Source organism: Heteronotia binoei, chromosome 1 (assembly GCF_032191835.1).
Source record: "Heteronotia binoei isolate CCM8104 ecotype False Entrance Well chromosome 1, APGP_CSIRO_Hbin_v1, whole genome shotgun sequence".
Classification (NCBI taxonomy): domain Eukaryota; kingdom Metazoa; phylum Chordata; class Lepidosauria; order Squamata; family Gekkonidae; genus Heteronotia; species Heteronotia binoei.
Window position 1 is genome coordinate 227550428 of NC_083223.1, and position 27204 is coordinate 227577631.

General features: G+C 41.8%; 1 protein-coding gene across 1 annotated transcript in view; it reads left to right on the top strand.

Moving 5' to 3' along the window:
- Window positions 1-27204, top strand: part of PPP1R21 (protein phosphatase 1 regulatory subunit 21) — a 63736-nt gene that overhangs the window by 15549 nt on the left and 20983 nt on the right. Inside the window, exons 9-17 of the mRNA XM_060248914.1 lie at window positions 10705-10854; window positions 14030-14131; window positions 14233-14321; window positions 17298-17434; window positions 19725-19817; window positions 21433-21560; window positions 22541-22693; window positions 23658-23750; window positions 25375-25623. Of these exons, the coding sequence (XP_060104897.1) occupies window positions 10705-10854; window positions 14030-14131; window positions 14233-14321; window positions 17298-17434; window positions 19725-19817; window positions 21433-21560; window positions 22541-22693; window positions 23658-23750; window positions 25375-25623 (1194 nt within the window). The remainder of the gene's footprint in view (window positions 1-10704; window positions 10855-14029; window positions 14132-14232; window positions 14322-17297; window positions 17435-19724; window positions 19818-21432; window positions 21561-22540; window positions 22694-23657; window positions 23751-25374; window positions 25624-27204) is intronic.

Here is a 27204-nt window from a genome sequence, read left to right on the forward strand (position 1 = left end):
GTGGTCACTGTCTGGCTATGCCTGGCAGATGGTCACTGCAATGGCCTCTCCTGCATTACTGCATCCGTAGCAACACCTTCTCGCTGGTCCCCCCCGTTTTCACAGAGTTTGCTACGTCATGGTGCGACCGAAGTGTCCGGCAGTATAACCGGATGGGCAGGCTGGGCCCACCAACCTCGTCAGCCTAAGAGAAGGAAAACTCTAACATCAAACCCGGGCAGATAGAGCTCATTAATGTAACACCTAATAATATTTATTTTATTACCACCTGGAGGACTCACTGCCGGCGTCCCGGCTTACTGGGCCATGGCAGATGACCCCCAGGTGAAAGGGTGGAGCCAGTACCGCGCACACTGCGCTTCACCTAAAAAATTCCTCTGCGCAGGCCTGAAGGGCATATCCACACACACAACCCACAACGCATCAAGTCCTGCAGCGATAGGCAAGGGGCGAAACGGCAGGTGGAAGGTGCCACTGGAAGCCGCAGTCCCGACCCTGCATGTGGGCGGTTCAGGATATTGGTCGCCTGATGCTAACCCGGAGACGAAAGCATCTTTCGGCAGCACCCTGAACGACCAAGCAGCCTTATCTAGGGACAGCACTGCTTGCTCCACACGGAGAGGGGCCTAGAAAAGGTGGCCTAAACAAAGCTCGTCTCCCCCACCCCAGTTGGCTAGCCGCGGTCAACGGGCATCCTTACTTGCGGTCGAAAAATAACAACAAAGAAAAGGCATGCACCTGCCTCACAAAGTGTGCAAAGACTAAAGCTTGCGTGTTGGAACATCAGAACCATGCTTGACACAGTAGGCAGTGGTCGCCCTGAACGACGCTCTGCTCTAGTTGCCCACGAACTTCTCAGGTTGAATATCGACATAGCAGCTCTCAGTGAGGTCCGTTTCCCTGAGGAAGGTAGTCTTCAAGAACACGGTGCTGGCTATACCCTCTACTGGTCGGGTAAGTCAAAGGCTGAGAGCCGCCTTTCTGGCGTTGGCTTCATGGTCAGGAACTCCATTGCCTCCAAACTCGAAAACCTTCCAACAGGTCACTCAGATCGCATCATGTCCATGCGCCTCCCACTTCAAAACAAGCAGCATGCAACACTCTTCAGTGTGTATGCCCCAACCCTTCAAGCAGATCCTGCAGAAAAGAACAAGTTCTATGCTGATCTACGCAACCTCGTACGGAAGACCCCTACAGAGGACAAGGTGATCATCCTTGGCGACTTCAATTCCAGAGTAGGTAAAGACTCGGAAGCCTGGAAAGGAGTACTTGGCAAACACGGCATTGGCAACTGCAATGACAATGGGCGCCTCCTGCTAGAATTCTGCATGGAGCACCAGCTCACCATCACCAACACTATCTTCCAGCAGAAGAACAGTCTGAAGACAACCTGGATGCACCCACGGTCCAAGCATTGGCACCTTATCGACTACATTCTGGTGCGCCAGAGAGACCTTCGAGATGTCTTACACACCCGAGTAATGCCCAGCGCAGAATGTCATACGGATCATCGTCTTGTACGCTGCAATCTCCGTCTTTACTTTAAACCCACACCCAGGAGAGGAGGTATCCCTCGGAGGAAGTTTCAGGTTGGCAGCCTCCAGTCAGCCGAAGTTAAAGCTGCCTTCCAGGCAAAACTCCAGTCAAGAATTGAGGACCTCAGTTGCCCCACAGACCCTTCTCCAGAAGCACTCTGGGAACACCTAAAAACTACCGTCCTGCAGATCTCTGAAGAAGTCCTCGGGTTCTCCACAAGGAAGAACAAGGACTGGTTTGATGAGAACAATCAAGAGATCCAAGAATTACTGGCAAAAAAGAGATCTGCCTACCAAGCACATCTTGCTCAGCCCTCCTGTCCTGGGAAAAAAGCAACCTTTCGCGCTGCATGTAGCAACCTCCAGTGCAAGCTTCGAGACATTCAGAACGAGTGGTGGACCAAGCTTGCAGAGAGAACCCAGCTGTGTGCAGACACTGGTGATTTAAGAGGGTTCTACGAAGCCCTGAAGGCAGTATATGGTCCATCATATCAGGCTCAGAGTCCCTTGCATAGTGCAGATGGCCAAGTGCTCCTCACAGACAAGGCATCCATATTGAACCGGTGGTCGGAGTATTTTCAGGTTCTCTTCAGTGCCAACCGCGTAGTTCAAGATTCAGCAATCCACCTCACCCCACTTCAACCGGTGAAAACAGAGTTGGATGAGATCCCCACCCTAGAAGAGACTGTTAAAGCCATCAAGCAACTGAAAAATGGCAAGGCAGCAGGAGTTGATGGAATTCCACCAGAGATCTGGAAGCATGGGGGCACAGTACTACATAGCTCACTTCACAAAGTACTTGTCACCTGCTGGGAACAAGGCAAATTACCACAGGACTTTCGCGATGCAATCATCATCACCCTATACAAGAACAAAGGGGAAAAGTCAGACTGCTCCAACTACCGGGGGATAACCCTACTCTCCATCGCAGGCAAAATCCTTGCCAGAATACTCCTGAACAGACTGGTGCCCACCATTGCAGAAGAACTCCTCCCAGAGAGCCAGTGCGGCTTCAGAGCTAACAGGAGCACCACCGACATGGTATTTGTTCTCAGGCAGCTCCAAGAGAAATGCAGGGAACAGAACAAGGCTCTGTATGTGACTTTTGTCGACCTTACCAAAGCTTTCGATACCGTTAGCAGGAAAGGCCTGTGGCAAATCTTGGAACGTTTAGGATGTCCCCCAAGGTTCCTCAGCATGATCATCCAGCTACACGAAGACCAGCGAGGCCAAGTCAGACACTGCAACAACCTCTCGGAGCCCTTCCCAATAGGCACAGGTGTAAAGCAAGGCTGCGTTCTCGCGCCAACTCTCTTTACGATCTTCTTTAGCATGATGCTTCAAAGAGCCACAGTAGATCTAGATGATGACGATGGTGTCTACATCCGCTATCGCACCGATGGTAGCCTGTTCAACCTGAGGCGACTAAAGGCACACTCCAAGACAATGGAAAAACTCATCCGAGAGCTACTGTTTGCTGATGATGCTGCACTCGTCTCCCACTCGGTATCAGCTCTGCAGCATATGACGTCCTGCTTTGCAGAGGCTGCCAAGCTATTCGGCCTAGAAGTTAGTCTGAAGAAGACAGAAGTTCTCCACCAGCCTGCACCCCAGGAAGATTATCACCCTCCCTGCATCACTGTGGGTGAATCAGTTCTGAAGACAGTTCAGCTACCTGGGGTGCATCATCTCCTCAGATGCCAAGATCGACAAGGAGATTGACAACAGGCTGGCAAAGGCAAACCGTGCATTTGGCCGACTGCACAAAAGAGTGTGGAGCAACAAGCATCTGAAAAAAGGCACAAAGATCAATGTTTACAAAGCGGTTGTGATGACAACCCTCATCTATGGCTCCGAATCGTGGGTTTTATACCGTCATCACCTGCGACTCCTTGAGCGCTTTCATCAGCGCTGCCTTCGCACCATCCTCAACATCCACTGGAGTGACTTTGTGACCAACACTGAAGTCCTCAAGCGGGCAGAGGTTACCAGCATCGAGGCACTGCTGTTGAAGACGCAGCTGCGCTGGGCAGGGCATATTTCTAGGATGGAAAACCACCGCCTTCCCAAGATTGCCCTGTATGGCGAACTCTCCACCGGCCATCGAAATAGAGGGGCACCAAAGAAGAGGTACAAGGACTCCTTGAAGAAATCCCTTAGCACCTGTCACATCAACCATCACCAGTGGTCTGACCTAGCCTCAGATCGCAAAGCATGGAGGCACACCATCCACCGGGCTGTCTCTTCCTTTGAGAACGCACGCATAGCTGGTCTTGAGGACAAAAGGAGATTGAGGAAGAATCGCACTGCTACAGGACCAACCCTAAATCAGACTTTTCCCTGCAGCCGCTGTGGCCGGACCTGCCTGTCCCACATTGGTCTTGTCAGCCACCAGCGAGCCTGCAGCAAACGTGGACTATTGCACCCTTCTTAAATCTTCGTTCGCGAAGCCAAGCCGATATGATATGATACAAATTTTGTGGAACAAGCAGTTGGGTACAGAATTTTTTTCATTAGCTAAAGAAAAAAAAGGGGAGTGATTTTTTACATAAAATAGGAACTTAACCCAAAATTGGTTTTTAAAGGTGATGATGGAAGATATGTAGCAGTGGAAGTGTCATTAAATGACAAAAAGACATTGTTAGTGGGAATTGTATACCCCAAATGGGGCAAAAGACTCTTTCTTTAAAGAAATTGTACAGCAATTGGACCAAGTGGTATATGAACAAATTATGGTGATGGGAGATTTTAATGGAACAGTTAAAATATTTTAGACAGATCTGGAAAAAGAAACAAGGGAAATTACCAAAGTCTTTTTTTGACTTAGTGAATCAAGAAAGTTTGGAAGACATTTGGAGGAAATTTAATCCTATGGTGCGTGATTACACTTTTTTTTCAGCAAGACATAATTCTTTCTCAAGGATTGATATGTTATGGGCTACAAAAGATCTTGGACGTACGACGGAAAAAACAGAGATTCTTCCTAAAGTGGGGGCAGATCATAACCCAATAATGTGGTCGGCAAAGTATGCCAAAAAGACTAGGAGGTGGAGGATAAATGAAGATTTACTACAGAAAGTAGATATAGTGGTGTCTCTAGAAAGAGAAACCAAAAATTTCTTCAAAATAAATGAAAAAGAGGACATACAACTTCAAACGGTGTGGGATGCGTATAAAGCTGTAATAAGAGGCATTTTAATTGCATTGAACAATAAAGACAAAAGAGAAACAAATGTTGGATATCCAAAAAGAGATTACTAAGAAGGAAAAGGAATTTAGAAAGCGACCGGGGAAAAAGAAAATTATAAGGGAGATTACAATATTACAGAACCAGCTAAATAAAGTAGTAGAATGGAATCTTAAAAGATTGCAACAGAAATTTTTTGAAGGAGCAAATAAACCTGGAAAATACCTGGCCTGGCAAATGAAAAAAAGAGAGAGTAAATTTATTAACAAAATTGTGTCAGATGGTACAGATATTGTGGACCAAGCAGGAATTAAAAGGGAATTTTATAAATATTATGCTAAGTTGTTCCAATGTCAAAAGGTGGAGCAAAGTAAAATAAATGTTTATTTACAGAAAATACAAGTAAGTCCCTTAACAGAAAACATGCAAAAGGTCTTAAATGAACCAATTGGAAAAATAGATGTTGAAGCAGCAATAAACTCAGTGAAATTAGAAAAAGCATCGTGTCCAGATGGTATTACAGCAAAATTTTACAAAGTCCTCGCAGAGACATTAGTACCAAAACTTCAAAAATTGATGAATATAATAACTGATGGGAAAGTGCCAAATACATGGAAGGAAGCAGTAATTTCGTTGATACCGAAAGAAGATAGGGACACCACAAATGTAAAAAAATTATAGACCAATTTCTCTGCTTAATAATGATTACAAAATATATGCTAGGATACTAGCAGAAAGACCCACACAGCATTTGAACAATTTTATTAAAGACAAGCAAGCAGGTTTTCTTCCCAGGAGACAAATTAGAGATAATATTAGAACTGTCATAGATGTGGTTGAATATTATGAGAAGCACCCTGAAAAAGAAGTGGCATTATTCTTTGCTGATGCAGAGAAGGCCTTTGATAACGTGAATTGGGACTTTATGTTTGCAGTGATGGAGAAATTAGGATTAGGAGAAAATTTTATGAGAATGGTTAAGGCAATATATACTGAACAACAAGCAAGACTCTGTATAAATGCAGATTTGATGGAAAAAATGATAATCAACAAAGGTACGAGACAAGGTTGCCCTCTATCTCCATTGATATTCATAATGACTCTAGAGATTTTGTTTATGCAAATACAAGAAGATAAGGAGATAGAGGGACTGAAATTCAAAGGTTTTTCCTATAAATATAGAGCGTTTGCTGATGATGTAATGTTTATTAATGAAAATCCTATATATGTAACACCTTTGCTGCTTCGCAAGATACAAGAGTATGGAGAATTGGCAGGATTTTATATAAAGAAAAATCAAAAAACCTCAGAAGAACCCTCAAGAAGTGGGTTCATACAGACCAATAAGTTTATTAAATCAAGATTATAAAATTTTTGCTAAAATAATGGCAAACAGATTGCAAAACGTAATACCCCATATAATAAAAGAAGATCAGTATGGGTTTGTGAAAGGTAGTATAGCTCACACCATAAGGAATATATTAAATGTAATATGCCATAACCAGGGGAAGAAACTAGGATTACTTAAATTAGATATATACAAAGCATTTGATACACTGTCCCATGAATTTTTGTGGTCCATAATGTCGAAATATGGAATAGGCCAGCCATTTATAAATACAATTCAGGAAATTTACAGAGAAGGTACAGCAGTTGTAAGAGTGAACAACGAACATGCAGAACAAATTCCAATTTTAAGGGGAGTAAGGCAAGGTTGTCCACTTTCACCAGCCTTATTTATAATGGCGATGGAACAACTGGCTGAAAGAATTAGGAATTCAGGCAGGATAGAAGGATGCAGGATGGGCAAGGAGGAGATGAAAATTAATTTATTTGCAGATGATATAATAATGATTATAACAAATCCCCAAGAGGGAATTAAGGAAACAAAAATTATACTAGATGATTTTGAAGTGATATCAGGATTAAGAATTAATATGGGGAAATCAGAAATAATGTATTACAATGTGAACTTGAAGGAAAGGAAAGAAATCAATAGGTTAACCAAAATAGGATTGGGAGTCAAGAAATTTAAATATTTGGGAATAGAAATTTATAAAAATGTTAATAAGATAGTGGAAAAAAATTATAAAAAGGTATGGGAAAAGATAACAAGAGATATGAAGGGATGGAGGAGGAAGACCATGAGTATAACTGCTAAAGTAAATAGTGTTAAAATGTTTTGGACACCAAAATTATTATATTTATTTCAAACAATACCATTAGAAATGGACAAACAAAAAATGAATATCTGGAACACAAAAATACGAGAATGGATTTTTGGTACCAAGAAATTTAGAATTGCAAAAAGGGTAGTATATAATCATAACTCTGAACTAGGATGGGGAGTACCAGATATAATAAATTATTATGAAGCTTTTCAACTTAAAGCATTATAAGAAATAGAAAGAGAGGGGAATCAGAAATGGGTTAGGATTGAAAATGAAGCTAACAAAGGGGTAGGGAAATTTGGTATTTTTACAAATATATGGGCTAGAAGTCTTAAATTGGATACAGGACCAAGGAGGAGGAAGACCATGAGTATAACTGCTAAAGTAAATAGTGTTAAAATGTTTTGGACACCAAAATTATTATATTTATTTCAAACAATACCATTAGAAATGGACAAACAAAAAATGAATATCTGGAACACAAAAATACGAGAATGGATTTTTGGTACCAAGAAATTTAGAATTGCAAAAAGGGTAGTATATAATCATAGCTCTGAACTAGGATGGGGAGTACCAGATATAATAAATTATTATGAAGCTTTTCAACTTAAAGCATTATAAGAAATAGAAAGAGAGGGGAATCAGAAATGGGTTAGGATTGAAAATGAAGCTAACAAAGGGGTAGGGAAATTTGGTATTTTTACAAATATATGGGCTAGAAGTCTTAAATTGGATACAGGACCAAGGAAAAAGTACATTAATGATCTGGAAAAAGTGGCAGCCAAAATGGTTAAAATGAATATTCAGATGGTCGCCTTTGGAAATCTTGGAAGAGGAAGGCATAGACTATAGATGGGGGGAACTACTTAAACAAAAAGGATATAGTAGAATACAGGACTTGCTATCTGCAAATATTTTAAAACCATTTCAAGCTCTTGGGGAAGCAGTAGGTCCAAAATACTGGTTAAAAGCTGTAGGCTTATGCACAAAAATTAAAAAAAAAATTGAAAGTTGTGACATAAATACAGAAGAACCTATAGAAGAGATTTATAAATTAATGGAAAAAACTAAAAAAGGATTGGTAGGTGTAATTTATAAGAAAATGACCTCAGATAAAGAAGGAATAATAGCCCACCTTCAAAGAAAATGGAGTACAAAATTTCAAATAACAGAGCAAAAAGCTAAAAAATTAATGGAAGGAATTAAGGGAATAAAAATACATAAGTTTAGGGAAATAGAGCTAAAATTCTATACCAAATGGTACAGAACTCCTGCCACCTTAGCCAATATGTTTCCAGGATTAAGTCCAAACTGCTGGCATTGTAGAATAGCGAAAGGATGGTACTCCCATATGTGGTGGGAATGCCATGAAGTTTAAAAAGTATGGGAAAATATAGTAAGAACAATAAATAAGCTTTTTCATGCAAATCTAAATATAGATTTTGAGTTGATGTTGATGAGCACTTTGGGCAATGCAATAGTAGAAAAAAAAATCAAGATCTATTAAAAGCAATGATACTAGCCGGTAAAGCAGTAATGGCAATAGGGGGGAAAGATAAAAACAAATAGACAGAAAGAACTTGGTATGATTATTTGTTTGAATTTGTTCAATCAGAGATAATGGATATAATAAACCAAGATTTGCCATGGGAAGATAAAACATCAAGGATCAAAGAAAAGTGGTCGCTCTACCTAAACTGGATGAAAGAGGAACAGAAGGAAGACATTCAGTGGAAGCTTCAAGCCCTATGCCCCCGGATGACAGAAGAAGATTAGACTGAGGGGGGAGGGTTGGGGATGAAAAATGTATATTGGAACAACGAGACAATGAAAAATTGTATATTTTAATTAAGAAATAATAAAAATATGGGAAAAAATAAAGAAAAATCAAAAATTTTATGTAAAAAATGACAAAGAACAGGAAGAATTACAAAATGCAACAGATTGTGAAGTTGTTTCAAAAGTAAAATATCTGGGTGTGGAAATCACTGTGAAAAATAAAGATCTCTATAAAAATAACTATGAGAAGCTTTGCCGTAAGATTGATGGAGATTTGCTAAAATGGAATAAATTGAACTTGTCTTTGCTGGGCAGAATTTCTGCAATCAAAATGAATGTTCTACCAAGAATTATGTTTTTGTTTCAGACAATCCCAATTGTGAAGGATTACAAGCAATTCAGTAAATAACAAAGGAAGATTTCAGAATTTGTGTGGGCTGGGAAGAAACCAAGAATTAAAATGAAAATTTTGACTGATGCAAAAGAAAGGGGAGGTTTCCAATTGCCTGATTTAAAGTTGTACCACGATGCAATATGTTTGGTGTGGATTAAAGAATGGATGACGCTATTAAATAGAAAACTACTGACACTAGAAGGTCATGGAAATATTTTTGATTGGCATGCTTATATGTATTAAGGGAAAAATAAGATGGACGGGTTTTTTTCACATCACTATATAAGAAGAAATTTGCTGAATATATGGTCAAAATACAAAAGATATTGGGATGAGAGAAAACCGCTTTGGATTGTGCCAACGGAAATGATAAAATTATATTCAGATACCTCCGAAGTGAAGTGGTTATCATAAAAACAATTGTTAAAGATGCATGGTAGGAAGGTTGAATTAAAATCGGAGAAGAATTGGAATATAAATACATTGGTTACAAATGCAACAAATTAAGAGCTTGGTGGAACAGGATATTAAAAACGAAGGCATAAGACAAGAACAAACAGAATTTGAAAAAATGTTGTTTGGTAATAATGATAAATTGATATCAAGAATTTATAAAATGTTATTGAAATGGTCTACGGAAGATGAAGTAGTTAAATCTCAAATAATTAAATGGGCAATTAATATAAATAAAGAAATACAAATGGAGTCAAGGGAACACTTGTGGAAGAACTCTATGAAGATATCCACATGTTACAATATTAAAGAGAACTGTTTCAAAATGTTATATAGATGGTATATGACGCCTAAGAAACTAGCAAAAATGAGCAACCAGATGTCAGACAGATGTTGGAAGTGTAAAAAGCATGAAGGTTCTTTTTACCACATGTGGTGGACATGTGAAAAGGCAAGACAATATTGGCAAATGATTCAGAAAGAAATGTCAAAAATTTTAGGTTACAGCATTAAGAGATCTCCAGAAGTGTTTTTGTTGGGATTACAAATGGAAAGTTTTCCGAAAGTAGACAGAACTATTGTGTGGTATCTACTTTCAGCTGCTAGGATACTGTATGCGCAGCTATGGAAGCAAGATAAAATACCAGAAAAATGGGACTGGGTTTTAAAAGTTTTGTCTTGGAGTGAAATGGACAAACTTACAAGAATCTTAAAAGAGTATGGATTGGAGAAGTTTAAAATTGAGTGGGAGAAATTTCAAATATATGTTGAAAAACATTGGAAAGTAAAGGGACATTTAGTGATGTTTGAAAATAATTGAAGCTTTGTGGAATGGTGGACTATAGTAATAATTATAAAGAAATGGAATTGTCTTTTTTCTTTTTTCTTGGTTTTTGTTTTTATTGGACTATTAGTATCTTTTTTGAAAAGGTTAAGAGGATAGAGTATAAGGGTTTTTTCCCCTAAGAGATATTACCTTGTATTTTTAGCAATTTAAGTAAACACTGTCGGGGGTCAAAATAAGGGGGATGGAAGTGGTGAAAAATGATGTATTGGTATTATTTTTGCTTTAGTGCTTTTTTTTTAGTGCTTTTTCTATAAATATTGTTACAATACATTGCAATAATAAAATTGGTTTGCCAAAAAAAAAGAATCAGCCCCATCTCAGCTGTTTGTTCCTTGCAGTTGAAGCTACGTGACCTTGTTGGCCAGGCACTGGCCTTCGTTCAAGATCTGGTAACAGCTCTTCTGAATTTCCACACCTACACAGAACAACGAGTCCAGATTTTTCCAGTTGATTCTGCGACAGACACTATATCACCATTAAACCAGAAGGTAAGCTGACTTGAGCTGAACTCCTAAGCGACCAGCTCACATGGTAATGAACAAGTGATTAAATAAGCTATCTGCTGGCATGTCTCCTCTCTTTACAGAGGGGGAAATACTGTTTTTAAAACCATATTTTTGTATCAGTGGTGCTTATTAGATGCAAGGAGATAGTACTTAGCATTTTTAAAGTGTTCAAAACATTTCTCGTATATTAGTAACATCCTTACACCTGGTCCTCTTCAGTATTAGCCATTTTATCTTCATATTGCAGATGGATTAGGCTTGCTAGGAGCTAACATACAAAGAGCCCTGCTTTTTCAGATCAATGGCCGGCATTTAGTTCAGTGTCCTGTCTCGCAAAGTGGCCTACCAGTTCCTCTGGAGGGCCAACAACAAGGCAGAGCATGAGAGACCAAGGACTTCTCTTGATGGTGCCTAGTATTAAAAGGTTTGCTGCCTCTGTGTAGATTCCCTTCCATCAGGGACTTCCCCTAATGGTGCACTAGTATTCAAAGGCTTACTGTCTCTGAATTTGTAGATTCCCTTTAGTCACCATGATTAGTAGCCATTGACAGACCTGTCCTCCATGAATTGGTCTGCTTCTCATTTAAAACTATGTTGTGAGTCCATGGCAGAAGAGAGATTTGAAGCAAGGATTTCCTGGTTTACAGCTCATGCCTTCTCTTACTTACATAGTGGGTTGGATCCAGCCAGGTTTTTCATCACTCTTGCCCTATCTTTCTCCTTACAGCCCTCATCCTACATGGCTTTTGAACATGCAGGCCTCATGGTCCCCATCATAGCCTTCTTAAGTGCTGTCAATTGTCTACCTTTTCTCACCAGCAGAAAAGTTGATTGGGTCCAACTCCATATGAAACTTATGTAATTTTCATAGATCTTGGTAGTACAGACAATTTACATAGTACATTGCCCTGTGCATAGTGAGGAAGCGTAGAGTATGCCTTGCTTTCCATTCTACCCAGCATGCTTTTCCTCTTTTCTTAGACCACTGCACAATGATATCTAAAGAGGGCCAAATCAAATGCTTGTAGGCACATATGATAGTTTTCCCAGATTATTTCCAGGACTGAATGGCATGTATGGTGGCTGCACTTATCTGATTTGATCACACTTGAACCTCATTGATGGAGGAGGGGGAATGATCAACAGATGTTGGAAACCACTGAAGGCACCATTGCAGTGTATTCTTGCCACACAGAAGATACAGTAAAGAGGGGCTTTTGTACTTTGGAAGTGTTAGCCCTGAGTTGCTTGACTGCCCCTTTTGTTGAGCATGAGGGCTGAAAGAAACCCTTTTGATGACCCCTATCCAATCCCTTTACTTAAAAGGATATTGAAATATTTGTTTACAATGTTCATTCTGTTTTTTTAAACCATATTGTTCCCAACGTGGCTTACAATGAAATTTTTAAAAAGTTTTTTCCACCCATGTGGACTATAGAATTTATTTTTATTTATTTCGTTTATATCTCAATTTTTTCCCTAGTGGAAACTCAAGGCGGCTTACATAATTTTCTTTTCCAGTTTATATTCAAAACAACCCTGTGAGTTAGGTTCCAGGGGTGGCCAAACTTGCTTAACATAAGAGCCACACAGAATAAACATCAGATGTTTAGAGCCGCAAGACATGAATGACAGATATATGAGAGCTGGAGGACAGGAAGGAAGGGTGGAGAGGTGGGAAGAAAGCACGTTTTAATTTTAAATGCATTTTCCAAGCTGCTAGCTATCTTGCCTTGGAGAAGTGATTTAAAAAGAGAAATGCCTTCTCTAAGCCAGCCAATGGGGCAGTGGGTACTTCGAGAGCCACACAATATGTGTGAAAAAGCCACATGTGGCTCCAGAGCCACAGTTTGGCCACCCCTGGGTTAGACTGAGAGTTATGACTGCCCCAAGGTCACCCAGCAAGCTTCCATGGCAGAGCAGGGATTGGAACTTGGGTTTCCCAGATCCTAGTCCAGCACTCTTGACTGTTACACCACACCATCCTACCACTTCTCTGTTTTGTGTAGCAGCTTTAAAGAATAAATCCAACTTTCCTCAGTTATTGGCTGCACAAAAGTTTTGTCTCAGTGTTTCTTCCACTGACTCCTCCTTCACCAGGTTCTGTAAACTAAACTACTGCACCAAATGGGCTGTGCAGAAACATTGCCATTATTTCTTGCTAATCGTGGACTGGGGGAGTATTCAGAATTAGGGATGTGGAAAAAAAAATCAGTATGTTTTGGGTTTAGGTATATTGAGTGCCACCAAAATTGGGATTTCCTGATATTTTAAAATCTCAATATGGTTTTGGGATTAGAGAAATATTTGGGATTTCTGGATTTTTTTGGGCTTCATTATACCTTTTGGGGACCATTATAGGGGTCTGTAGGGTAGGGGGGCTGATTTTTGAGGTAAAGACACCAAATTTGCAGCATAGCTATTGATGCCTCTCCTCAAACACCCCTCTCCCAAGTTTTTAAAAGATTAGGCCAGCAGGCCCAATTCTGTGGGCCCCAGAATAAGGTGCCCCCATCCTCCATTGTTTTTAATAGAGGGGGGAAGTGCCTTTTGCAAGCTGTGCTGCAAGTGAACTTACTGCTTCAGAGTTCAAAGGCCCCATGCTTGCAAAAGGCATGGAGGGCGAAAAGGCATTTAAGGGGAACCTTTTTTTCCTCCATGCCTTGCAAAAATCCAATCCTGTGCTGACTTCTCTTTGCAGCTTGGTTGAAACCCAGCTGGGGCAGTGTGGTGCTGGCTCTCACCACCCAATCGTGAGCTGGCTTCTCTTGCTTCTTGGTTGAAACTGAGATGCAAGTGGAGCAGGCCTGCCACAACTGAGGTGGTGCAGAGCTCTCAGCTCCCCACCACCCCAGTTGATTCTCTCTTGCAGGTGCAAGAGGGGGTGAGGTTGTGGGGGGGGGGGGGGCTGAAAGCCCTGCACCACCTCAGCTGGGCCTGGTTCACCGTATAGCTGACCCAAATAAAAGCAAGGGAAAAAATGACTTTTTCCAGGCTCAGTTGTATCAACTTAAGTAATACCCCACAATAGCTTTATTTGGTTCAGTTTATACTGAATGCACACTGCTGTTTAGAATGCAAAACTCTTGGCCTTGATGTAGCTGCACTGTTTGGCGAGCAGTACCAGTTAAGCACTAACTGCTCTTTCTGCATTCAGTTTTCACAGTATCTCCATGAAAATGCATCCTACGTTCGCCCTCTGGAGGAAGGAATGCTGCTCTTATTTGAGAGTATCACAGAGGACACTGTCACAGTGCTGGTAAAAGTGTTAACCTTCTTGCCAAGTTCCCCCTCCAAGACAGGCTGGTACTAAATATCTCAAATACAGCTTACATTATTTTTTTTCTCTTTTTAAAAAAGGAAACAGCTGTGAAATTGAAATCCTTTTCTGACTACTTAACATCTTATGTCCGCTTTCTCAGGAAGATTCTTCCATACCAGTTGAAAAGGTATTTTTATTCTGTTTTTTCTTTTTACCTGCTAAATGGGAACTTTAAATCAGTATGTGGCTTATCACTTGTTGGATTCTTTGAGCTGTTGGGTCACGTGCCTCTGATTCTTGAGTATTTTTCATAAGTACTGCTGGCAATGTAAGTGTCTACAGCTAGGGGTTCTCAGTTCCATTATAGCAGCTTTGTCCACCCTGGTTTTCCCCTGAACATGAACTCGAAACTCTCTTCGAATATATATGGTGGGTCAGATGTTATGGGTTGTATCTTGCCACTCCATGTGATGAAGGGGTGGTATGTTCTGTCAGTGGAAAGCACATCCTGCTGTCACATGCATGTCCTCTGCTGCTGGGAAGCACCCCCCCCTCTATGAGTCCCTTCCTACTGACACCTTTTCCCAGCCATGCAAGGCTCTGCCATTGGCAAAGCAGTTCTGTGGGATTTAGCATGCTATTCTTGGTGGCTGTAGTTCTTTTCTTAGAAAGTTGGCAGCATCCTAAGCTGTCTCTTTATAGAAGAGTTAGAAGAAGGTATATGTGCAATTTCAATAGTGTTTAATCTTCAACATGTTATTATATAATTTTAATCATTTTCTTATCATAATATGCCTAGAGTTACATATATTTTCCTAAAATGCAACAAATGTGTGAGAACTTGTTAACTTGTTTTCAAATTCTATTACAGTAACAGCCAGAATCAAAGTAACTTGAGGTCCATTTATTAAGTTTTTCTCTCACCTAATGGACTTAGCCACCTCTGTTTAATCAGCTAAAGCTTTAGTAGTCTGGTGCACCCATTAAAGAAGAAGAATTGAAGAATTGCAGATTTATACCCTGCCCTTCTCTCTGAATCAGAGACTCTAGAGCAGCTTACAATCTCCTATATCTTCTCCCCCCATAACAGGCACCCTGTGAGGTGGGTGGGGCCAAGAGGGCTCTCACAGCAGCTGCCCTTTCAAGGACAACCTCTGCCAGAGCTAATGGCTAACCGAAGGCCATTCCAGCAGGTGCAAGTGGAGGAGTGGGGATTCAAACCCGGTTCTTCCAGATAAGAGTCCACGCACTTAACCACTACACCAAACTGGCTCTCTATTTAAACTAATTCTTAATTGAAAACCTTCCTGTTAGCATTTCTTGAACAAGCAAGCAAATTTACTTCCTTTTGTGCTCCACTCCTGGTCATTGTACTTTCCAAGGCTGGAAAAAGCAATAAATGTCTATTTGTTTTTGTATCAGTGTTCTACTGGACAGTCCAGAATCTTTGTTTTTCATTTTTTTTGCAATGTGAAGAGCTTGCAGGCTAATACTACCTAGTATGGGTTCAAAGAATGCAACTGAAGCATTTGACCCCAGAATGTAGGCTAAGTGTTTAAGACAGGATGCTAAAGACATGATTCCTTTCCGTAAATTCATTGTGTCAAATGGGAAGAACCATCACTGGAAAGAACTTCTAGGCTGTTCCCAGTTTTACAGCCACAAAAATGTGTCAAAAGCCCTCAATCAGCCAGAAAAAAAGATGTCTATAGAATCATAGAGTTGGAAAAGATCCCCAGGATCATCTAGTCCAACCCACTGCACAATGCAGGAAATTGCAAACAGAAGAATTTCTCTAGAGCTTTATTCAGATGTCATGACAAAACACAGTTTGCTTAATCTCTGGCTCATCAAGGCGTCTAAATGCAGGGTGCTCAACAAACTGTGACTTATTGCTGGGTGCTAAGCTAGGATTCTCAACCACAGTTTGTACTTGTTCCCTGTGCTTTGCACTAACTCTCATTTCTCATTATGCCCATATTCAGAAGTCTCAGTTTGTTCAGTAACACCTCATCCCCATCCTCCTGGGTACAGAGCCAGCAGCATTCAGCAGTGATAACTTTACAGTGATGACTCATCAAGCAATAGCTTCTCCCAAGGGGAACTTCAAAAGGCAGTGGAACAAAAGTTACCTCTTAATAACATATGTTTTTCAGTTTGTTGACATATACAATAGAAAGCCATTCTGCATAAAACATCCTTACAGTCCTGAGCAGTTCATAGCCCACCTATAGCCATACCTTGTTTTTCCCTTTCTTTACATCCAAGAGAGTATATTGGTTATTCTTATATATTTCTTTTATCACTGAGAGAAAGCGAGGTTTGGGGATGCAGTTGAAATGGCAAATTGAGGGTGTGGGGGAGGAAAGTGAGGGCTGTGTAAAATCTCTTTTTATCCCCGTATATAAAAGCTTAGGAGATGCACTGAAGTAACTAGACAGGAGGTAACAGTTTCCTTTGCAGATCTAAGAGGCTTGGCTTTCTCCCCACCCCATTTATTGCATCCAATCAATAGTGATTGAGCTACACATGTAGTGAGACTTTGCTGGTACCCCAGCAATGCAAAAGTTTGGGATAGGCTCTGGGGATTATGCTTTGAGGTAGGAAAGGAGACATGCAGCAGACTTCACTGGTGGCTATTATGAGCCAGTGTGGTGTAGTGGTTACAGTGTTAGACTAGAACCAGGGAGACCCAGGTTCTTGTCCATATCTTCACTGAAACTTCCTGGATTACCTTGGGCCATACTATCAGCTTAATGTACCTCACAGTGTTGTTGGGTAGTTAAAAAATAGAGGGGGAGAGAACCATATACTGTGCCCTGAGCTCTTTAGCAAAAAGCTGGGATAAGAAAATGCTGTATAAATAAACTGTTATGTACTGCGCACCAACCAGGGATTGTGCAACAAGCTGAGGTTTCAGTTTATCATGACATCTGAAACAAATCCAGGAAGATAGCAGCATCTGCTCCATGTTTATGTGCTGATAGCCCCCCCCCCCCCCCGAGATTCCCCCTCAAGCTTCACTTGCATAGCTTTTTCAGATGTGTGGTTTTTGGGAAAGTGCCCTGAAATGTATTTATCATCTTTTCTGGAAAAAACATGTCATGTAAGCAAACAAAACCACTATACTCACTCTTAAAAACATAAATTCATATGTTCCTAGTTTGGAAGAAGAGTGTGAATCTTCTCTTTGCACAGCTGCATTAAGAGCCAGGAACATGGAGCTCCAAAACGACATGAGGAAGCTGACGGCTGTCTTTGAGAAGCTGCACACGTATATTAGTCTTCTTGCCTTACCAAGTAAGCGTCTGTTGGCAACTGCAGTGGGAACATTTGAGGATGCTGAAACTTCCACATTTCAGTGTTATCTTATTCAAGTACAAATGGAAGCTTTTTATAGGGCAGTAGGCAGATGTTACACTGTGCCTATGTCATTGTCTCTTTTTATTGAAAAAGAGGACCTAGATGCCTAGTGATGTGGAGGTCATGGAGAGAGAGGAAGACATCTGCTGTTCAGGCTCTTCCAGAAATGAAGCTTGAATCTGGAGGGAATTGAAAAAGGAAGTGCCATAAAATATTCTGTGTTCATTTCAAGAAACTTTTAAAACAAAGCTTAAAGTGAGGCTGATCTAAAACTACTAGTGTAAGTTCTGAAGTTCCAGAAATAGACATTTAAAAAAAATTAGAAAAAATAAATGCTCCACTTCCCAAAATTGCAGTGATATGCCTTCTAAAGCTGTTTCATTTCTGCTTTAAACCTAGAAGCCCAAACTCAGTTTGAAAGCTAAGAAAGGGCAGAGTATTATGAGACTTATGTTTGTAATGATCTACTCTAAAGCTCTGTGGTGGAGCGTTGGAACCTTTTAAAATGCAAAACATATTGTTTTTTCAACAAAAACTGTCCGGACTACTCAGGTTGGGGCAGACCAATTGCACATGTTCGTTCCTTGTCATAAAAAAATATAAGCCTGGTTGCCAGAGGGTCATAAATAAACAGTGTAGTACATGGTTGAGTTTAAATATTTTTATATATTTTTAGAAAAGAGTAAATCCAGTGAGTGAAACCAGCATAAAACATATGAAGATTCCTGTGTGCATTCAAGGATGTTACAATTGTGACCCTGTCTATTTCATAGCTCTTAATACCAATGGGGTCGCAAAGAGTTGGACTTGACTGTGCAACTGAACAACAGCAACAATACCATTTTAGGTTTTAACATACCATGGCTTGCCTGTTACTTGGCTTGCTTTTTATTTTTAAAATATTGATTCCTCTCAGGCTGATAGGGGGTAGGGCAGGAATTAGCAGAGCACATGTACCCTGGAGTAGCTAGCAATTGATTTAAAATTCAAGTGCAAATCTCTTCATGCTTGAAAAGCTAATGTGCTAAGGGGCATGTGTCCAAATATTTGTGCCTTGCTGATAACTGGTGACAGTGTGGTACCTTTTGAGGCTGTTGATAGGCTCCATTTAACAAATATCTGCAGGAAACATGTCTTAGTTAACAGTTCATCTAACCTTTGTGATGTGTGAGTGTTGCTTATTACACAAATGTTGAAATGGTTTGAAAGTCATCTGTCTGTGACATGGAAGATATACTGCAGCACCCGTTTTGGAAGACAAATTTGGACTGTTTCCAGCCTTTTTAGGATCAATACTTGGCCATCAAAGGCTTTTGCAGACCGTTTTTTTCCTGGAGAGATCTTTAATAGGAGGAGTTCCATTTCCTTCCTTGGGTTGTACTGCATTTCATACAGTTTAAACTCTTGTTGTTTCCAAGTGCCCCACCTGGGATTTTTACTACTGAAAATGGATCCTTAAATATTTACTTCATTTATAATCCTCCTCTTCAGGTGGATTACATCTAAAAACCAATGCTGTAAGAACAATATAATACATACATAAACCAACAACATTGGGGATTGCGCTAAAAATGCAGTGTAATGTAGATAATGAAGCAAGATTGGAGAACAATGCATGCACACCACTAAGCACAATAAATAATACAGGTAGATTACAAAATTAAAGAACAGGTAATAGCATTATGAGCACAAAGACCACCTGAAGTTCCACAGGCATTAATTACATGAAGTTCTGTACTCAGTTTCTTCAGGGCTCACCCAAAAATGACTGATGTTACTCAGTTGCAGATACCTCATTCGTTGCTGTATGATAATAGAACCATGACCAGTGTATATTAGGGTTGAGAGCATGTATGTATAAAATTAAGCCTGAGATATATTGGGGGCCCAATTAAAAGAGATTTCATTAGAATGCTTCACAATACAATGATAGTATTTACATGATTCCTTCCACCCCCTTCAGAATTTCCTATTTGATCAGGAATCTGAACCTGATCTTAATGTCAGCATTAGTCAACATAGCTGGGTTTCTTTTCTAGATTTGGACTTAAGAAACTGAAAACTTACTGAGTGCTTGTTGCTTCTTTTATGGCCTTTTTTGGTTGTGTCCCTTAACCAAATGGGACTCACAGGGAAAACCGTTTAATTTGGTTGCCTGGTGCTGGTTGGTTTTGGAAGATGAATAATAATTGTATTAAGATTTAGCTCCTCTTTGTGTAACTTCTAGGCACAAAGCCAGACAGGCTGCTTCGGACAAACTTCAGCTCAGTGTTCACACATGTTGCATCTGCTCTTCATGGGTTTCATGATATCATGAAAGGTGAGACAGACTTATGCATGAGTAGCTTTTCCAGTAGAATGATTGAACAGCTCTGTTGTCAATTAGCAGCTTACTAAGAGGTATGACAGCTTGTGGATATCTACCCATGTGGTTGCTGAGTGGGGGGGGGCAGGTTACAAGGCTTAAATGGCCCAGGAACAAGGCACATAGCAGCTCAGCAAGCCAGCACTTCAGGGGCTGCTCAGCTCAGACTCAGTCAGTGACATTGGTGATGACATCTGCCTTCAGGGTTGGTGGGGCTGTTGGTGCTTGGCTCTGTTTGTTTCTGGGTGTCAGTGGCCTTCCAGGGCAGTGGCCCATCAGAAACTTTCCCAGTAGATGAAAGGGTCATTTCTCCCCAATTGTTTGGTTGACTTAACCAGCAGCTGGCTTCCCACAACCCAAATAAAAATGGCTGTGTAAGTGCCAGAAGACAGTAGCTGCATTCAGAAATGATAACGAGCTGTGATTTGTGGTTGCCAGAACAAGCATTGGAGTTCTTCAGGCTCAAATGCCTCCTCTCTTTGCATGGGACTTGGAAATCAAAGACTTCCTTTGTACGTAAGAGACAAACCATAGTGATTGGTTCAGATGTAGCAACAAACCTGGAAATGTTCAGTTTCCAAGCCCTATACAAGGAACAGACCACAAGGTGTCATTAGATTGGTGTTTGCTTTGAGTTGCACTGCCCTGAAAAAGCAAATGTTTAATTAAATCTTCAAAAGGCACAAAAATGTACGATGACAAAAGCTTGTGTTTAAGGAGCTGTTTTGTATGAAGTCAGTCTGATTATCATTCTGAATGGCAGAGGCTCTCTGTGTCTTAGACAGAGATCTTTTCTAGCTCTGTCCAGTGAATCCCATAAACAAGTGATGCCCAGGGCTGAGCCTGTAGCCTTGAGCATGTACAGCTATAGATAATAGCTGTTTATGTTATGGCTGGTTCTGACAGTGTTTGTTCTAAGCAAACTGGCAAATATTTCTCAACCTTCCAAATGTATAAGCATAATATCAACATCCACATTAGTTTTAGTTGTTGGCACTGGCTAGCCTAAATGAGGATGTTGGCATTGATAGAGATGCTGACGACTGAGCAGAGCAGCATATTTCCTATTACAGAAGTTCTCAGGAGACAGGAAAGAGGGAATCTTGTGTGTGTCTGTGGAGATGCCTGATTCCATATGGTAGCAGTTGAAAAGCTGCCATGTACATGTCAGAGATAGAAGGAGAAATGACAATTTAATATTTGTATCTCTGTCTTCTGTCTCTTTCCCTCCCTTAAAAAAAATCCTTATCACAACCTTGTCAAGTTGGGTTGGCTGAAAGATGCTGTTTGACCCATGGTCTCCAGTGAGCTTCATGATTGAGCAGAGTCTTGAACCTTGGGTCTTTTTGGTCCAAATTTAACACTATCTTCTACCCCATGCTGGCCTGCCAAAGAGCGGACAAGAGCAACTCCTCTCCTTCATACAATCAAGAGACATTTAATTGTCTTGGATTATCTTGCGGAAAGAAAAAAAAAGTTTAGTAACAGGAGGAAAGAGAGAGTTTTCAAATGCGCTTTGAATAAGGTTGTGTGCATGGCTGATGCAACTTTTAATCCCTTCTGATTATAGATATTTCCAAGCATTATAGTCAAAAAGCTGCCTTGGAGCATGAGCTCCCAACAGCCACGCAGAAGCTAATAACCACCAATGACTGCATCTTATCGTCTGTGGTGGCGTTAACAAATGGAGCGGGCAAGGTAATTTTCTCTCCTCACCTGAAGCGATAGCAGCAGCCTTAGCCAGGGCTGCAAAACTAAGACTAGCCTGCAGGCTCTCTAGAGATGAGTGGAAAAGACCTGTTATTAGCAAAATCGGGGCACTTCTAGAAAACACTGCTGCTCTTGCGCTGCATTCCTTTGGGGTAAAACTAAGCAGAATGAAATTCTTCAGCCAGAAAGCATGTTCTTATGTGCACCAAAATATATACATTTATATATACATCTACTTGACCTGTTGTGTTGAATGAATTTTTTTTGTTGGGGTGCGGGAATTGAAGATACAGATAGGTTACTGGGAACTAAAATGGTATAAAGGAAGGAAAGAGGGGAGATAAATAGGATTCTATGGAGAAAACACGAGCTCAATCTGACTTTTAATGGAGCAGAAGCAAGGTTTAAGGTTAGTGGGTTGTTAAGACTGGAGGTTAGTAATGTTGCTGCCTGCATGCCCCTCATAACTTTGGGTGGATTGGGATGGGGTGGGACAGACTTTTGCAGGGGCCTCAGCTGGTTTCTAGAAAAGGAGTAAGGGGAGGTTAGAAAATAGTGCAGAGTGAAGAATTTTTACTTCCTAAGTAACACTGTCTAAATGTGTCTGTTTTTTTTGGAGCTACTGGCAGATACAACTGTCCACAGGTTTTTACTGTTACTTTCCTTCTGTGTCCACAAGACCTAGAAACTTGAACTTTAAAATTAATAATGAGTTTCACTTAGACTAGCAGTTGTTCTAGAAAACGAGGTCCTACTGTGCTCTTAGGATAGCTCTACTTTGCAGCTTCATTTTGCAACATAATAGATTTCTATAAGAGAGGCCTATGTAAGTATGGATGAAACCTCTCAAACTATATTATATATTTGCATTGTTGATGCAGATGATTCTGTGTGTGTGTGTTTGGTAAGCCTGGTAGGTTTTTTTGTTACTCTGGCTCTGCTTTAAATGATTGCCTCCCTATATCTAGGTTGCTTCATTCTTTAGCAACAATTTAGACTGCTTCACTGCCTCATTGAGCTATGGGCCTGAGGGAGGAATGGAGTTTATCAACCCCCTCTCGGCCGAATGCATGCTTCAGTACAAGAAGAAAGCCACTGCGTACATGAAATTACTGAAGAAGGTTTGTGCCCTTTCAAGTACAATAGCCATAGCACAGAGGAACTCTGATCCCTTGGACATGCTCTAGAAATTCTTTTGATGTGGGATTGGATTCTTTTCCTCTATAAAAGAAGGCCTTTGTTGTGGGTGGAACTGCTTTGTCTGCTGTGCTGTATACTTCCTCAGGGTGGAGCTGGGGAAAGAAGAAGATTGCAGAGCAGGAGGAGTGCTGGATACAGATGAGAGGAGTCTCAGCCTTTTCAGGGCAATGGGAAGCAGGAAGGGGTTCTCCAGGCAGCCACCTACTACACGGCTGTTTGTTTAAGAGGGGCCCTAGCTGGTTTCTTATTGCAGGAATGGCTGTAGGGAAACTAGAAATCACATTGCTGTAAACCAGTTTTTATTTAATATGTTGCAGCATTTGGGGATGGTGGTTTCAGCTGGGAAAAGCAGACAGGCAGTAGAGCTCAGGAGCTGCTTGTAGTAGAGTAGGATTCTTGGGTGTTAGCCAAGAGCTACCATAGTCACTGGTGTGCCCTCTCTTCTGAGTGCCTATGCCATCCTGCTCAGCCTCTTTTGCCATCCATCCCTCTGCCCTGAATTATTTTCCCCTGGCATCAACTCTTAAGCCCCTGTGCTGTATGATGCAGTTTCAGATTATTTTCCTGCCAAAAAAAGTCAACAACTTGATATCTTGTTTGTGATGTAGCCTGCTCACAGAATACATATGGCTGCCCCCCTCCCCTTGCTGCCGGCCATATTTGCCCAGGGCCACTGCAGGCTGGCTACAGCCATGCCCCAGCTGCATCTTTTCTCTTCCCTTCTCCCCACTCCTTCAACTGCAGTATATTCCATGCAGATCTTTACCACTAAGGGACTGGGAAGCATCCAAGAAGACTTTCACTAGCAAGGGAAGGGCAGTGGGGAAACTAACACGTCTCATCTGTAACCCGACTCACTGAAGTCCGTGTGTCTTTTGGCTCCAGCCATGCTGTGATTCAGTGCCTTACGAAGAGGCCTTGGCCAACCGCAGAATTCTTCTGAGTTCCACTGAGAGCAGAGAAGGCCTCGCGCAGCAGGTATTCTCTGATTTGACATGCAGCTGTTCTGAAATCTAGTGTGCTCAGTGAATCGGCATTTTTGTTTCGGTAGTCACACTGTATTAACTTCAGTTAGCGCACATGTCTTCTGAAATCCACAATTAAGGGAGGATTATGCTTACATCCAGAGTTTTGCATGTCAGCCAAGCACAATCTGATTGCGAAATGAAGGACTAAAGGGGGAAGTTTCTTTGATAGTCAGACCCCCTAAAGATGCTGGGCCTGGGCTCAAAAAGCCAAGCAGAGCTGTTTGATATGTAGTTCTGCCTCTGCCTTGGGATTGTGTGTGCTGTCTGGCTTAGCTTTCAATTTCTCCGAGTCTTTGTGAAGAGATGTAAAGTCAAGTGTGTACTCAGTTGGTCATTCCCCCCCAAGCAGGTGGAAAGGCAAACAGAAGTTTTGCTTTGGTGTTCACCATTGGACTCACTTTCTCAGAATTGGGGTATGGGAGAATGAGTCAGAATGACTTATGTAAAGGAGACAACAGTCTGGTTCCACTGCTGCTCATTATATTAAAAATGTGAAACCAGAGTTTTTGGAACAAGGAAACCAGACCTAGGATTAGATGACTTGGCTGCTGGTATGTTCCAATGTTCAGAGGGTAAAGCCACTGTTCATTTCCAATGTTCAGAGGGTAAAGCCACTCTCTTGGAGGTCCTGCCAGAGTTTGATTCTCTCTCATTTAGATTTCAGTAAGCTACTGAAGAGAAATCCTGAATGGACTTCCTCCTGAGGCTCTTGAACCATAATGTGGTGGTTTCTCAATAGGTGTGGGGCATATTCCATGATGGGCATGGTTTCACCAAAACTTTTCACATATGGGGGGAAGCAATAGTAATGGGTATTTTTTAAAGTACACACATCATCTATGTTACAAGCTTTATTTAGTTGGTCTCTATAGGCATCTGTTCCTGTCATTTTGGAGATGAAGTTGACTCTGATAGGCAGCCATGGATTTTGCCATTGTCATGTGTTTTCATTCCAAAATAATGGAAGCTCTCTGTAGCTTGGGAGCCACATGTGGCTCCACACATATTGTTTGGCTCTTGAAGCCCCTGCATCCTGTCGACTGGTGTGGATAATGCATTTAAAGTTAAAGTTGCTTTCATTCCACCTCTCCCTCCCTATCAATGTGTTTTCCTTCCTTCCTTGCAGCTCTCAAACATCTGACATTGTTATGTTATTCTTTGTGGCTCTTACATTAAGCAAGTTTGGCCACCTCTGATCTAAAATACGTCACACCAGTCTTACACTGGTCCTCATTTCCTTACTGTTCTTTTCTCTGTGACATTATTTTTGCTTAAAGAGTCTGAATACTCATGAGAGAACCTGGCAGTCATTTGGCAATGTTTGTAATCCTGAATGCTAGGAAACTTGCTCATGCAAATATGGAGTTTATCAAAAGCCCTACAGACCACCTGAAAGCATGCCAGAACCATGTGTAGGTGCCCTGTGCCGACTTTCTCAGCCCTGTGCCCAAGTCTGCTATGTATCAGTGGGTCAGCTTGCTACATGCTACTTTGAGTAATCCCTCCTGTCTCTTCCATTCTTACCTTTTCCCATCTCTTCAGCCTGAAATATCTCTCTATTCTTTGTTCTCAAGGTACAGCAGAGTTTGGAAAAGATTGCAAAACTGGAGCAGGAAAAAGAACACTGGATGCTGGAGGCCCAGCTGGCCAAAATCAGGCTTGAGAAAGAGAATAAAAAGGTTGCGGATAAACTCAAGAACTCTGGTGGTGGCCAATTGATTGAAGCAAGCCTGGAAAGTTCTCTCCTGCTGAATGCAGCTGAACAGGAGAAGGAGGTTGCCACAGAGAAGGTTCAGAAGGAGCCCGTTAAATGCACGAGTTTGGTAAGTCCTGCCTGTTCCTTCCTGAAACTGGATGAGATGGAGAAGTTTCTTGGAGGTTATACCAGGGATGAGAGAAAAGAGGGAACTTTTCTTGCAGAACCCTTTGTAGATTTCCCTGAATCTGAAATGTTGGAGTGAGGAGATGTATTTGTATGCATTTAGAACAGTTTTTCAACATGTTTCTCTGTAGTTGAGAGAGAAATATTTTGATACAAATCTGTTCAGATTACTACTTTTGGGGGGGGAGGGGGGGCTCCCTCTTGGGTATCCTGCCCCCCCCAGAGAAAGTGTATGCTCAATACATAGCCTCTCCTTTCCCGGTGTAGTGAACGCCGCATGGTCACTGTCTGGCTATGCCTGGCAGATGGTCACTGCAATGGCCTCTCCTGCATTACTGCATCCATGGCAACACCTTCCCACTGGTCCCCCCCGTTTCTCACAGAGTTTGCCACGTCATGGTGCGACTGAATGTCCGGCAGTATAACCGGATGGGCAGGCTGGGCTCACCAACCTCGCCAGCCAAGAGAAGGAAAACTCTTAACATCAAACCCGGGCAGATAGAGCTTGTTAATGTAACACCTACCACCTGGAGGACTCGCTGCCGGCGTCCTGGCTTACTGGGCCAAGGGCGATGACCCCAAGGTGAAAGGGTGGAGCCAGTACTGCGCACACTGTGCTTCACCTAAAAATTCCTCTGCGCAGGCCTGAAGGGTATATCCACATCTACAACCCACAACACACCAAGTCCTGCAGCGATGGGCAAGGGGCAAAACGGCAGGTGGAAGATGCCACTGGAAGCTGCAGTCCCGATCCTGCATGTAGGCAGTTCAGGGTATTGGTCACCTGATGCTGACCCGGAGACGAAAGCATTTTTCGGCAGCACCCTGAACGACCAAGCAGCCTTATCTAGGGACAGCACTGCTTGCTCCACACGGAGAGGGGCCTAGAAAAGGTGGCCTAAACAAAGCTCGTCTCCCCCACCCCAGTTGGCTAGCCGCAGTCAACGGGCATCCTTACTTGCGGTCGAAAAATAACAACAAAGAAAAGGCATGCACCTGCCTCACAAAGTGTGCAAAGACTAAAGCTTGCGTGTTGGAACATCAGAACCATGCTTGACACAGTAGACAGTGGTCGCCCTGAACGACACTCTGCTCTAGTTGCCCACGAGCTTCTCAGGTTGAATATTGACATAGCAGCTCTCAGTGAGGTCCGTTTCCCTGAGGAAGGTAGTCTTCAAGAACACGGTGCTGGTTATACCCTCTACTGGTCGGGTAAGTCAAAGGCTGAGAGCCGCCTTTCTGGCGTTGGCTTCATGGTCAGGAACTCCATTGCCTCCAAACTTGAAAACCTGCCAACAGGTCACTCAGATCGCATCATGTCCATGCGCCTCCCACTTCAAAACAAGCAGCATGCAACACTCTTCAGTGTGTATGCCCCAACCCTTCAAGCAGATCCTGCAGAAAAGAACAAGTTCTATGCTGATCTACGCAACCTCGTACGGAAGACGCCTACAGAGGACAAGGTGATCATCCTTGGCGACTTCAATGCCAGAGTAGGTAAAGACTCGGAAGCCTGGAAAGG